Below are 12,359 nucleotides of genomic sequence, written 5' to 3'. Positions count from 1 at the left end.
TCCCATCGCTAGAACGGAGTCGTGATGCAGCCAAACACAGGAAACACATTCCACACATTCCACTGCTGAGACGCGCGAATCGATGCATCATGGGAAATGTAGTTCACAGTCTACTGTCAGTATATACGGACTATACATCATAAATATGTTAATAAGTATTTATTATGTCTATGTATACCGACAGACTGACAGACCATTACTGCGGAAATAAAAATACTGTAATTTGACTTCCATTTCTAAAATGAAATATGAAATATATCGGCCAATATCTCTAAAAAAAATATGGCAAGAGAAACAAAGTCAGAATTGCAAGTTTATATTCCACAATTCTGACTTTATAGCCTAACTCGCAATTGTACATTTATATTTCACAATTCTCAGAAAAATAAATTTGAATTGCGAGTTTATATGAAACGATTCTGAGATGTAAACTCGCAAATGTGAAAAAAAAAAAGTGTGAGATAAAAGGTGCAATTACCTTTTTTATTCCATGGCGTAAGTGGGCTTCCATATGTACCGTTCTTACAATGTTCAAATAACTTTATCTTTTGGGTAAAAAATAAAAAAGTTAGAAGACTGTAAGAAACGTTTTTTAGGCTAATCTTTTAATAAATAATCGAAGTTGGCATTACTACATTTTAAAAACATTTAAAAACAATGTTCCCACAACGTTTTTATTACCTAAATGTATTACCTGGGCTGATAGATAGATAGATGTTACAGCAGCGCCATCTGCCGGTGCGAATTATGTGAAACAAAGTCTTCTCTGGTCTTCTGGTATAAAAACCTATTTTATGGATCCTGATGGATAATCTTGCTGAATATATTTTTTCACTGAGAAATACGTCATATTTCAGAAGTAAACAAACCAAAACAAAATGCATGCACAAATATATGTCATTAAAAATTATTGATTTTATTAAACACACATTTTGACACACGGGGCCTCTTCAAATCAAACAACAAAATGTAACAAAAAAAATAATAATAATAATTCTCTGAGCGAATGATGCTGTTTATTTGGCCTCCGTTTGTTCAAGTGTAAAGCGAGCATGAAACACATCAGTGACGGAAAATAAGAATCCGACAGGACTGAAAAAGCTGAAACAAATTAATCATTAAGATGTTTTTTTAACTAAAATACAAGTCCATAATCTATAATAACACTTCCTCCAGTGAAAAAGTGCATCTCCTGTTGTCTTTCACATCAACCCAACCCTTGCATGTTTGTTTATGACACATTAAATCTAACAACAAATTTAACTAGTTCAACACATTAGATTGTGTTTGCTACTGAAGACACTGCATTAAACCTGTTAAAACACAAATAGCAGTCAGACCTTCTTCAACAGGCTTGTGCTGTGAAAATGCATATAAAACAGCAATATGGAGCTGATAGAGTTTTAAGATTCTCTACATTGCATTCAGCTTCTTCAGCTTTGAGGCAGATGGAGCGACTCGAAACAAACCCTGACACAAACACACACACAATACACTCACTTATAATACAGATATAAGCTTTTATATTCATGCAGAGGTGGAAACAGATGCAATATAGTGTAAAGATTTCAAAGAAATGTACTGTACAAAATTTGGGATCATTAGGACTTGTAATGTTTTTTAAAGAATTCTCTTCTGCTCATCAAGGCTGCATTTATTCAAACAAAAATACAAGAAATAACATTAATCTGGCAAAATGTTATAAAATATAAAATAATTGTTTCTATTTTTAATATCCTTTAAAATGTAATGTATTTCTTTGATGCAAAGCTGAATTTCCATCAGCATCACTCCAGTGAACATATTTTTTGGGAAACTGTGGATAAAACCGGAAGTAGGCGGAGCTTGATTGCAAACTTCTTACAGATAAGACCGTTCTTTTTGTTACATATTTATCACCGAACAAATATTCAATTTAACTAAAGTAATATTTTTATTATTATTATTATTATAACATTTAAATATCCTATAACATTCATAGCGTTGTATTGTTTAAAGGGGAGGTTCACACGTTGCATTCTGATTACTTTTATGCAACCGCTCAGTCTTTTATAATTTTTTTTGGGGGGAACAAAGGGTTTTTATGGGTTTGACTGAAATAATAATGCAATAATTGACACTTTAAATTAATGTTTCAAACAACAACAAAAAAAAAAAAACAATTGAACAAAAAACAGATAAATACAAAAAGTAGTCATTGATAATGTATAAACATGTATCCAATTCCACATGTAATACAATTCATTTATGTGAGATAAAAAAAATCTTAGCAGCCAGGAATGCCTGGGGTTGGGCTGGGGGGAGCCAATAGGGAATTCACCTAGGGCAGGAATCTTCAAATCTGGCCCACTTTCCTGCAGAGTTTAGCTTTAACCCTAATCAACCACACCTGAACATTCTAATCAATGTCTTCAGGGTCATTAGAAAATCACAGGTAGGTGAGATTGATCAGGGTTGGAGCTAAATTCTGCAGCGCATTGGCCTTCCAGGACAAGATTTGAGGAATCTTGACCAAATGGCTAGAAATGCCCCTGGCTCATTCAACCCAAATCAAACACACCTGAACAAGCTAATCTATGCAATTTAGATTACTTGAAAGCTACGTGCAGGTGAGTTTGATCAGTGCTGGAAGTGAAATGTTCTCCTTGAATCTTTAAAACCCCATTTTACAGATGTTAGTATTGCAACAACACTTATTTGTTTTAGTTTTGTGTGCTGTTGGCTTCTCCTGATGCACTAATTCAGCAAATTTTCTAGTAGAGGTTATCGTGAGATTGCAGGCCGAGAGGATGGCCGCTCGAGTGTATTTCTCATTGACTGCTGTTTTATTGTGTTTGATCGGATACTTGAGCATAACTCATGCTAATCAAAGACGAACCACAGGTGAGAAGATCAGGTTTTTTTTTTTTACACTGCCTGAAGAAATGCAGAAATTAGCCACTCTGTCTTTTGAATGTAATTTAACAGTTTATGAATGGGTATTAGATTATAAAGCACTTGATTTGAATCATACAAATCTGTAAAATTTGGGTTCGTGACTCATTGTGAAATCCTTGAATCACAAATGCTGAAACCGTAGTCCCCCAACTCCCCATGATCGTCTTATTCTCTAGTGGATGGTTACTGTCCGGCGACGCTGACGGTCGTGCCATCCCATCGAGGATGTACCTCTGATGACGACTGCCCTGGAGGACACAAATGCTGTCGATTTGATTGTGGTCCTGTTTGTGTGCTGCCTGTTTTCAGTTAGTTTCCGTTAATAATGGAATCTAAAGCTCCATAAAAACAAAACCCAAACTAAAGCTGACTATCTGTTTACACAGTGAAGCCAGGGAAATGCCCCATACCGGAGATGATTCCACTGTGTGCTGAAGGTTGTTTCCATGATGGCCAGTGTCCTGCCACACAGAAATGTTGCCCAGCCACTGGTGGCTTTGCATGCAGTGAACCACGTGGTCAGGGAAGCGGTCAGGCAAGTTGTCAAGTAAGGGGCCAGGCAAGTGGCATTGGCCAGGGCAGTGTCAAGGGAGGTGGCATTGGCCAGGGAAGTAATATTGGTCGTGGCATTGGCCAGGGAAGTGGAATTGGCCAGGGCAGCATCAAGGGAGGCAGCATTGGACAAGGAAGTGGAATTGGCCAGGGCAGCAGTATTGGTTACGGTATTGGCGGCATTGGCCAGGGAAGTGGAATTGGCCAGGGCAGCATCAAGGGAGGCAGCATTGGCCAGGGAAGTGGAATTGGCCAGGGCAGCATTGGCCAGGGAAGTAATATTGGTCGTGGCATTGGCCAGGGCAGCAGTATTGGTCACGGTGTTGGCGGCATTGGCCAGGGAAGTGGAATTGGCCAGGGCAACAGTATTGGTCGCGGCATTGGCCAGGGAAGTGGAATTGGCCAGGGCAGCAGTATTGGTTACGGTATTGGCGGTGTTCGCCAGGGGAGCATCAAGGGAGGCAGCATTGGCCAGGGAAGTGGAATTGGCCAGGGCAGCATCAAGGGAGGCAGCATTGGCCAGGGAAGTGGAATTGGCCAGGGCAGCATTGGCCAGGGAAGTGGAATTGGCCAGGGCAACAGTATTGGTCGCGGCATTGGCCAGGGAAGTAGTATTGGTCACGGCATTGGCCAGGGAAGTAGTATTGGTCGTGGCATTGGCCAGGGAAGCGGAATTGGCCAGGGCAGCATCAAGGGAGGCAGCATTGGCCAGGGAAGTGGAATTGGCCAGGGTAGTAGTATTGGTCGCCGCATTGGCCAGGGAAGTGGAATTGGCCAGGGTAGTAGTATTGGTCGCGAAATTGGCGGCATTGGCCAGGGAAGTGGAATTGGCCAGGGCAACAGTATTGGTCGCGGCATTGGCCAGGGAAGTAGTATTGGTCACGGCATTGGCCAGGGAAGTAGTATTGGTCGTGGCATTGGCCAGGGAAGTGGAATTGGCCAGGGCAGCAGTATTGGTTACGGTATTGGTGGTGTTCGCCAGGGGAGCATCAAGGGAGGCAGCATTGGCCAGGGAAGTGGAATTGGCCAGGGTAGTAGTATTGGTCACGGTATTGGCGGCATTGGCCAGGGAAGTGGAATTGGCCAGGGCAGCATCAAGGGAGGCAGCATTGGCCAGGGAAGTGGAATTGGCCAGGGTAGTAGTATTGGTCACGGTATTGGCGGCATTGGCCAGGGAAGTGGAATTGGCCAGGGCAGCATCAAGGGAGGCAGCATTGGCCAGGGAAGTGGAATTGGCCAGGGTAGTAGTATTGGTCGCGAAATTGGCGGCATTGGCCAGGGAAGTGGAATTGGCCAGGGCAACAGTATTGGTCGCGGCATTGGCCAGGGAAGTGGAATTGGCCGGGGCAGCAGTATTGGCCACGGTATTGGTGGCGTCGGCCAGGGCAGGGGAATTGGCCAGGGCCCCGGTATTGGTCATGGTGTGGGCCAGGGCAGTGGAGTTGGCCAAGGTGTGGGCCAGGGCAGCGTTGTTGGCCAGGGCAGCAGTCAGGGCACCAGTTTTGGCCAAGGTGTGAGCCAGGGCAGCGTTGTTGGCCAGGGCAGCAGTCAGGGCACCAGTATTGGCCAAGGTGTGAGCCAGGGCAGCGGACGGGGCCAGGGCACCAGTATTGGCCAAGGTGTGAGCCAGGGCAGCGGACTGGGCCAGGGCAGTGGAATTGGCCAAGGTGTTAGCCAGGGGAGCGTTGTTGGCCAGGGCAGCAGTCAGGGCACCAGTATTGGCCAGGGTGTGAGCCAGGGCAGCGTTGTTGGCCAGGGCAGCATTCAGGGCACCAGTATTGGCCAAGGTGTGAGCCAGGGCAGCGTTGTTGGCCAGGGCAGCATTCAGAGCACCAGTATTGGCCAAGGTGTGGGCCAGGGCGGCGGAGTTGGCCAAGGTGTGGGCCAGGGCGGCGGAGTTGGCCAAGGTGTGGGCCAGGGCGGCGGAGTTGGCCAAGGTGTGGGCCAGGGCGGCGGAGTTGGCCAAGGTGTGGGCCAGGGCGGCGGAGTTGGCCAAGGTGTGGGTCAGGGCGGCGGACGGGGCCAGGGAAGCGGAATTGGCCAAGGTGTGGGTCAGGGCGGCGGACGGGGCCAGGGAAGCGGAATTGGCCAAGGTGTGGGTCAGGGAAGCAGCCAGGGCCCCGGTATTGGTCATGGTGTGGGCCAGGGCAGTGGAGTTGGCCAAGGTGTGGGCCAGGGCAGCGTTGTTGGCCAGGGCAGCAGTCAGGGCACCAGTATTGGCCAAGGTGTGAGCCAGGGCAGCGTTCTTGGCCAGGGCAGCAGTATTGGCCAAGGTGTGAGCCAGGGCAGCGTTGTTGGCCAGGGCACCGTTATTGGCCAAGGTGTGGGCCAGGGTAGCGGACGGGGCCAGGGCAGTGGAATTGGCCAAGGTGTGAGCCAGGGCAGTGGAATTGGCCAAGGTGTGAGCCAGGGCAGCGTTGTTGGCCAGGGCAGCAGTCAGGGCACCAGTATTGGCCAGGATGTGAGCCAGGGCAGCGTTGTTGGCCAGCGCAGCAGTCAGGGCACCAGTATTGGCCAAGGTGTGAGCCAGGGCAGCGTTGTTGGCCAGGGCAGCAGTCAGGGCACCAGTATTGGCCAAGGTGTTGGCCAAGGTGTGAGCCAGGGCAGTGGAATTGGCCAAGGTGTGAGCCAGGGCAGCAGTCAGGGCACCAGTATTGGCCAGGATGTGAGCCAGGGCAGCGTTGTTGGCCAGGGCAGCAGTCAGGGCACCAGTATTGGCCAAGGTGTGAGCAAGGGCAGCGTTGTTGGCCAGGGCAGCAGTCAGGGCACCAGTATTGGCCAAGGTGTTGGCCAAGGTGTGGGCCAGGGCAGCGGAGTTGGCCAAGGTGTGGGCCAGGGCAGCGGAGTTGGCCAAGGTGTGGGCCAGGGCAGCGGACGGGGCCAGGGTGTGGGTCAGGGCAGCGGACGGGGCCAGGGCAGCGGACTTGGCCAAGGTGTGGGTCAGGGCAGCGGACGGGGCCAGGGTGTGGGTCAGGGCAGCGGACGGGGCCAGGGAAGCGGAATTGGCCAAGGTGTGGGTCAGGGCGGCGGATGGGGCCAGGGAAGCGGAATTGGCCAAGGTGTGGGTCAGGGCGGCGGACGGGGCCAGGGAAGTGGAATTGGCCAAGGTGTGGGTCAGGGCGGCGGACGGGGCCAGGGAAGCGGAATTGGCCAAGGTGTGGGTCAGGGAAGCAGCCAGGGCCCCGGTATTTGTCATGGTGTGGGCCAGGGCAGCGTTGTTGGCCAGGGCAGCAGTCAGGGCACCAGTATTGGCCAAGGTGTGAGCCAGGGCAGCGTTGTTTGCCAGGGCAGCAGTCAGGGCACCAGTATTGGCCAAGATGTGAGCCAGGGCAGCGTTGTTGGCCAGGGCACCAGTATTGGCCAAGGTGTTAGCCAGGGCAGCGTTGTTGGCCAGGGCAGCAGTCAGGGCACCAGTATTGGCCAAGGTGTGAGCCAGGGCAGCGTTGTTGGCCAGGGCAGCAGTCAGGGCACCAGTATTGGCCAGGGTGTGAGCCAGGGCAGCGTTGTTGGCCAGGGCAGCAGTCAGGGCACCAGTATTGGCCAAGGTGTGGGCCAGGGCAGCGGAGTTGGCCAAGGTGTGGGTCAGGGCAGCGGACGGGGCCAGGGAAGCGGAATTGGCCAAGGTGTGGGTCAGGGCGGCGGACGGGGCCAGGGCAGCGGTATTGGCCAAGGTGTGAGCCAGGGCAGCGTTGTTGGTCAGGGCAGCGTTGTGGGCCAGGGAAGCAGCCAGGGTACTGGTATCGGCCAGGGTAGTGGACGAGGTCAGGGCAGTGGAATTGGCCAAGGTGTGGACCAGGGCAGTGGAGTTGGCCAGGGAAGCAGCCAGGGCTCCGGTATTGGTCATGGTATGGGCCAGGGAAGTGGACAGGGCCAGGGCAGCGGACGGGGCCAGGGTAGCGGAATTGGCCAAGGTGTGGGCCAAGATAGCGTAGTGGGCCAGGATAGCGTAGTGGATCAAGGTGTGGGCCAGGATAGCGTAGTGGGCCAAGGTAGCAGCCAGGGCACCGGAATTGGTCATGGTGTTGGCCAGGGAAACGGCCAGGGCAGCAGTATAGGCCAGGAAAGTTAATGGGGAAGTGATATTGGCCAGGGAAGCATTCGAGGGAATTGTCAGGGATGTGGTCAAGGAAATGGTCATGGGAATTTTGCATGACACTTACTGGAGATCTTTTCCAATTCAGTGCTCTAAACCATTTAAGCAAACCAGGGAAAAGATGCCAAGTGAATGGTTTCTGTCTCTTCCCCCAACTACCACCATCTCAAATAAAAAACAATTGCTTTATTTTGAGTTGGCATTTTTGTTTTCTGACCGTTTTATCACTACTTTTTTTTTTTTTTTTTTTTTTTTTTTTTTTATAAATTACCTTTTTATTCTTGGCAAAGTGGAGTTGCCTGCAGCCTTTACTCCAGCCAGAATACATCATTAATATGCCAATTTGGTGCTTTAGAAACACTTCATGAATTTTGAAAACTGCAAGTAATAAAATATGCAAGGGCTTATAGAAGTGTGCTTCTGTGGCAATGTTCGTTGAACATGGATGCATGCTTAGACCAAGTAACAACTTGAAGCTTTTGTTAATATACCTTAAACGTTGTAACCATACCTTTAAACACAAGTGCTGCTTTGCACTTCAGTTGCAATTCTGCAACAAACTTGCTCTTGCAAACTACACTGCATTTCATAAGACCAGGGCTTGACATTAATACCCGCTAAATGCAAGTGGATCTTGCTCGTGTGAGCTGGAGGCTTGGTATAAGTTTAGCATGCAGATATTTTCACTCGCAAACACCTAGGTGTGTTTTTTTTTTTTTTTGGTATTTTATTTATATCTATCAATCAGTTTGGAGGGTAAACTAAAATATTTACTAGCCATTGGCTGTTCAATTGCCAAGGTGTCCGTAGAGGGGTTGCAACCTAACCAGTAGTCATTATTAGGGCCTAAGCACAAAAAAATGACAAACTGTAACGTGTTCTTTATGATGAGCAGAACGTTCCCCTCAAATTTGAATGAAGATAAAAGCAACTTTTTCCGAGCCATGGCGTTTTTCGTGAGTTTGAGACTGCCCTACTTTCCATTGCAACTTTCTCAGTTTGGTTCAATAAAGTAATTCTGATATTTTGCACTGAAAATGTATTGAATTTACTAAGATATTATGGTAAGTGGTTGCATTCAATTAATTTTAGCTATATTTAAATTAGGGCTTGCATAGACTAGTTGAGTGATCGACTACTTCAGCCACTAGTCAGAGCTGTTGGAAACAATCGACTACTCGAGCATGCATTAAATGGATAGTTCACTCAAAAATCAAAATTATGTCATTAATAACTCACCCTCATGTTGTTCAAAACCTGTGAGACCTCTGTTTATCTTCAGGACACAGTTTAAGATATTTAAGATTTAGTCTGAGAGCTCTCAGTCCCTCCATTGAAGCTGTGTGTACGGTATACTGTCCATGTCCAGAAAGGTAAGAAAAACATCATCAAAGTAGTCCATGTGACATCAGAGGGGCAGTTAGAATATTTTGAAGCATCGAAAATACATTTTGGCCCAAAAATAGCAAAAACAACGACTTTATTCAGCATTGTCTTCTCTTCCGTGTCTGTTGTGAGAGAGTTCAAAACAAAGCAGTTTGTGATATCCGGTTCGTGAACTAATAATTCGATGTAACCAGATCTTCTTGAACCAGTTCACCAAATCAAACTGAATCGTTTTAACCTGTTCGCGTCTCTAATACGCATTAATCCACAAATAACTTAAGCTGTTCACTTTTTTAATGTGGCTGACACTCCGTCTGAGTTCAAACTAACCAATATCCCGAAGTAATGCATGCACTCAAACAGTGACTGACCGAACTGCTGTGAAGAGAGAACTGAAGATGAACACTGAGCCAGATAATGAACAACAGACTGACTTGATCACGATTGAAGAACAGTTTCTGTCAGACGCGTCTGATTCGTGAACCGAAGAGCTGATGATACTGCGCATGTGTGATTCAGCGTGAAGCAGACCGACACAGAGCGTCTGAACTGAACTGATTCTTTTGGTGATTGATTCTGTGCTAGTGTTATGAGCACGCGTCTTTTACTGTCTATGGGGTAAACCGAAGGCTTGAATCAAGGGCAATCATCGCCAATGACGCCATTACGTCGAGAGCAAAAGAACCGTTTTCTTCACCGGTTTATTGAATCGAACTGTCCAAAAAAAAAAACTACCGGTGATCCAAAAACCGATGCAACCGGTTCTTGACTCGAGAATGAGTCAATATTTTGTTTGTTACTGGTTTGGAACGACATTAGTTCACCCAATTATCAAAGTTATGTAATTAATAACTCACCCTGAGTTATTAATTACATAACTTTGATAATTGGGTGAACTAACCCTTTAACCATAATGCATACAAAGTGTTTGCAAGTACGAAGTGAATTTAAGGATTACAATATTGCATGTAGCGGCTACTTTCTATGACCTTATCTATGTTGCATGTAAAATTAAAATATGTAAATGGGGTGTGCCTGAAGCTGAATACCTTATTCCGAATGGCACGAAAAAATTAATAACAGACAAGGAATAATTCTGTCTGAATACTCGGCTGAAGCTGGCACAGTCCAGAGTTTGCTAGATAACAGATGAGCCAGGGAATCAGTGCAATATTATACCTCTAAATTCACGAGTATAACTCTTTATGAGTGAAAAGAGCTCAAATCAAACACAGCATTGCTGTTGTCTCCGTGCATCTCTCAGAAATCAGAGCTTGGCAAGAATAATATCACCTTTCTAGATGAAGATCTTGTGTGTCTCGATGGGTTTATCATGAGTCCGACGGCTTAATAAAGCTCTGAGCGAATTAAGCCTGGAACACACCAAGCCGATGGTCGACCGACTTAAAAGCAGATTCTCACACTCACCTGTCAGACTCACACCTGTTCTCTCAGTGTGTGTGTGTGTGTGTGTGTGTTTGTGTGATCACCTGCACTTTCACAAACACACCTGGACTGTTTTCAAGGGCTCCTGTGATGGATCAGCATTACATGTGCCTGAGAAAGCAATCCCAGAATGCACTGCAATTAATCCAGTGAAATCCATCCAAAGTGATGCACAAAGACAGAGAAGAGAACCTTAATTTTTTTTCAAGAAATTAATAATTTAAACTGACATTTGACAAGTAATGATGTCTAAAGCCCTGTTTGGACAGCATTTGTTTCTCATGTGGACGTCTGTAAAAATACTTTTATACATCACCTCAGTGATAAAACTCATGGATTCGAGAAGTTACTTCTGTATTCTTTTGTTACTTTAATATATATATAATATATATATTTCTGAAACAAATCTGAAAAAATATTCACAAAAAATATTTTTTCTGGAAATTCAGAAACATTGAAGACGCTGATATGAAATGCATTTTTAGGAATTTATTTTTTGTACAACTGAATAGAATACTATAACTGAATAATTACGTAATACTTGAATGCATCCTGACAGTATAAAGGTCTCTCTAAGTGAGTATTCTCTATTCAACAAGCAGATTTATGAGCACAACTGTATATATGAATATCCAGTGTTTACATAAATGCACAATTCCAATTAGCATTGACATATGCCAGCTTTAGCCTGCTTTCTTGAAACAAAAATATAATTTTAACCAGGTAATATTAATCAGGATGTCAATGCATGTAAATTTAATCAACATTAGAGTTGCGTCTTAAGTTCAACAAATGAACATGAATAGACATTCAGCTCATGTTCAGCTCGGACACAATCTCATGTCAGAAACACCACAGGATTTTCGGCTATGAGAACAAAACTTCTTTATTCAGGCTGAAGCCAAACAGAAGGGTTATACAGTCAAAACAGCAGCGAAAATTACTGAAAATATATCTAAAACTCTGGCTAAATTGTGCATTAAATGTGTGTTTTCCTCAAAAATGCTCACACATTTAGTGCTTGACCTGAAATGAAAATAGAGTCATGTCAAGAGGACAAGGTGAAAGCTAGTTTGTTTTGTTTTTTTATTGCCAAAAGAAGATTATGTGAAGAATCAGAGGCTAAATACCAGTAGGTGACTAATAAAGAATAGTTATCCTAACAATGTTGCCATCGTGTGGATGTCTTGAAAAAGTATATCTTTGAAAGAGAATCAAAATTCAATACCAGATAAAAAAAAAATGTTTTGAACAAATGAACGAATTAGACTAATAATTATATTTTTAATATACATTTGGAATAAGTAACAATTAAATGACTATAATCAAATCAAACATATTCGAGTGTAATTAAAATTTTCATTTTGTTATATTGTTGGGTAAATCTCATATTAATGCATGCAAATGGAAACAAAAATGTAAGCCCTCCGTTAATATATTTCTTTGTGAGTTTGTGAAAATGTTTCAGAGCTTTAATAAGTATTTTACATTTACATTACATTAAAATGTAATAATGTAGCAGAAATCATATGATAATAATATGCAAATGTTATAACAATCCTCAGTTAGCTTAACCTACATGTAGCAAGGTTTTTTAATTGTATAATACATAATATATATTTTTTCACTTTATTATATACTAAATAGAAAGTTTGAAACTCTCTATCGCCTCTCTATCTCAAAATATCTCATTATTATTTTGTATTATTAATTTTATGTATTTTTATTTTATGTTTTTTTTTACTTCTATTGATTTGTGCTCCTTTAGTTTTACCCCTTTATTGTTGCTATTACTGCTGTGAGTATAAAAGCCTAATTATTATTTATGTTGATTATTTGTATTATTTATGATGCCTAATGTTGTTGAATGTTCTTGTGTACAATTTGCAATAAGATGTTCAAATAACTATTAATAATCATCATTATCACCATCATAAAAGTGACT

At 44.3% G+C, this 12,359-nt stretch overlaps 1 protein-coding gene across 34 annotated transcripts; it reads left to right on the top strand.

Moving 5' to 3' along the window:
• Window positions 1–2,625: 2,625 nt before the first annotated feature.
• Window positions 2,626–7,762, top strand: LOC113111439 (fibroin heavy chain-like). 34 transcript variants are annotated; one of them, XM_026276175.1, is made up of 6 exons: window positions 2,688–2,883; window positions 3,114–3,245; window positions 3,324–3,946; window positions 3,995–4,030; window positions 4,172–5,396; window positions 5,535–7,762. In XM_026276175.1, exons 1-6 carry the CDS (start codon window positions 2,790–2,792, stop codon window positions 7,556–7,558), a joined length of 4,134 nt encoding a protein of 1,377 aa, XP_026131960.1. In that variant the 5' UTR covers window positions 2,688–2,789; the 3' UTR covers window positions 7,559–7,762. The 34 variants fall into 34 exon arrangements, with proteins under 34 accessions (XP_026131943.1, XP_026131960.1, XP_026131969.1 ...); XM_026276184.1 differs by having other exon boundaries at window positions 3,324–4,030; window positions 4,172–4,220; window positions 4,488–5,396; XM_026276183.1 differs by having other exon boundaries at window positions 3,324–5,396; window positions 5,535–6,068; window positions 6,285–6,314; window positions 6,423–7,762.
• Window positions 7,763–12,359: the final 4,597 nt, after the last annotated feature.

The sequence above is a fragment of the Carassius auratus genome, chromosome 12, assembly GCF_003368295.1.
Source record: "Carassius auratus strain Wakin chromosome 12, ASM336829v1, whole genome shotgun sequence".
NCBI lineage: Eukaryota > Metazoa > Chordata > Actinopteri > Cypriniformes > Cyprinidae > Carassius > Carassius auratus.
The sequence above is the reverse complement of the archived record's forward strand: the minus strand, read 5'-3'. Positions and strand labels throughout refer to the sequence as shown.

Coding starts and splice junctions, on each gene's coding strand:
- LOC113111439 (XM_026276158.1), top strand. CDS start 2,790: ATGGCCGCTCGAGTGTATTTCTCATTGACTGCTGTTTTATTGTGTTTG. Junction 3,246..3,323: donor TTGTGTGCTGCCTGTTTTCA/GTTAGTTTCCGT, acceptor CTGTTTACACAG/TGAAGCCAGGGAAATGCCCC. Junction 5,397..5,534: donor GGGCGGCGGAGTTGGCCAAG/GTGTGGGCCAGG, acceptor GAATTGGCCAAG/GTGTGGGTCAGGGCGGCGGA.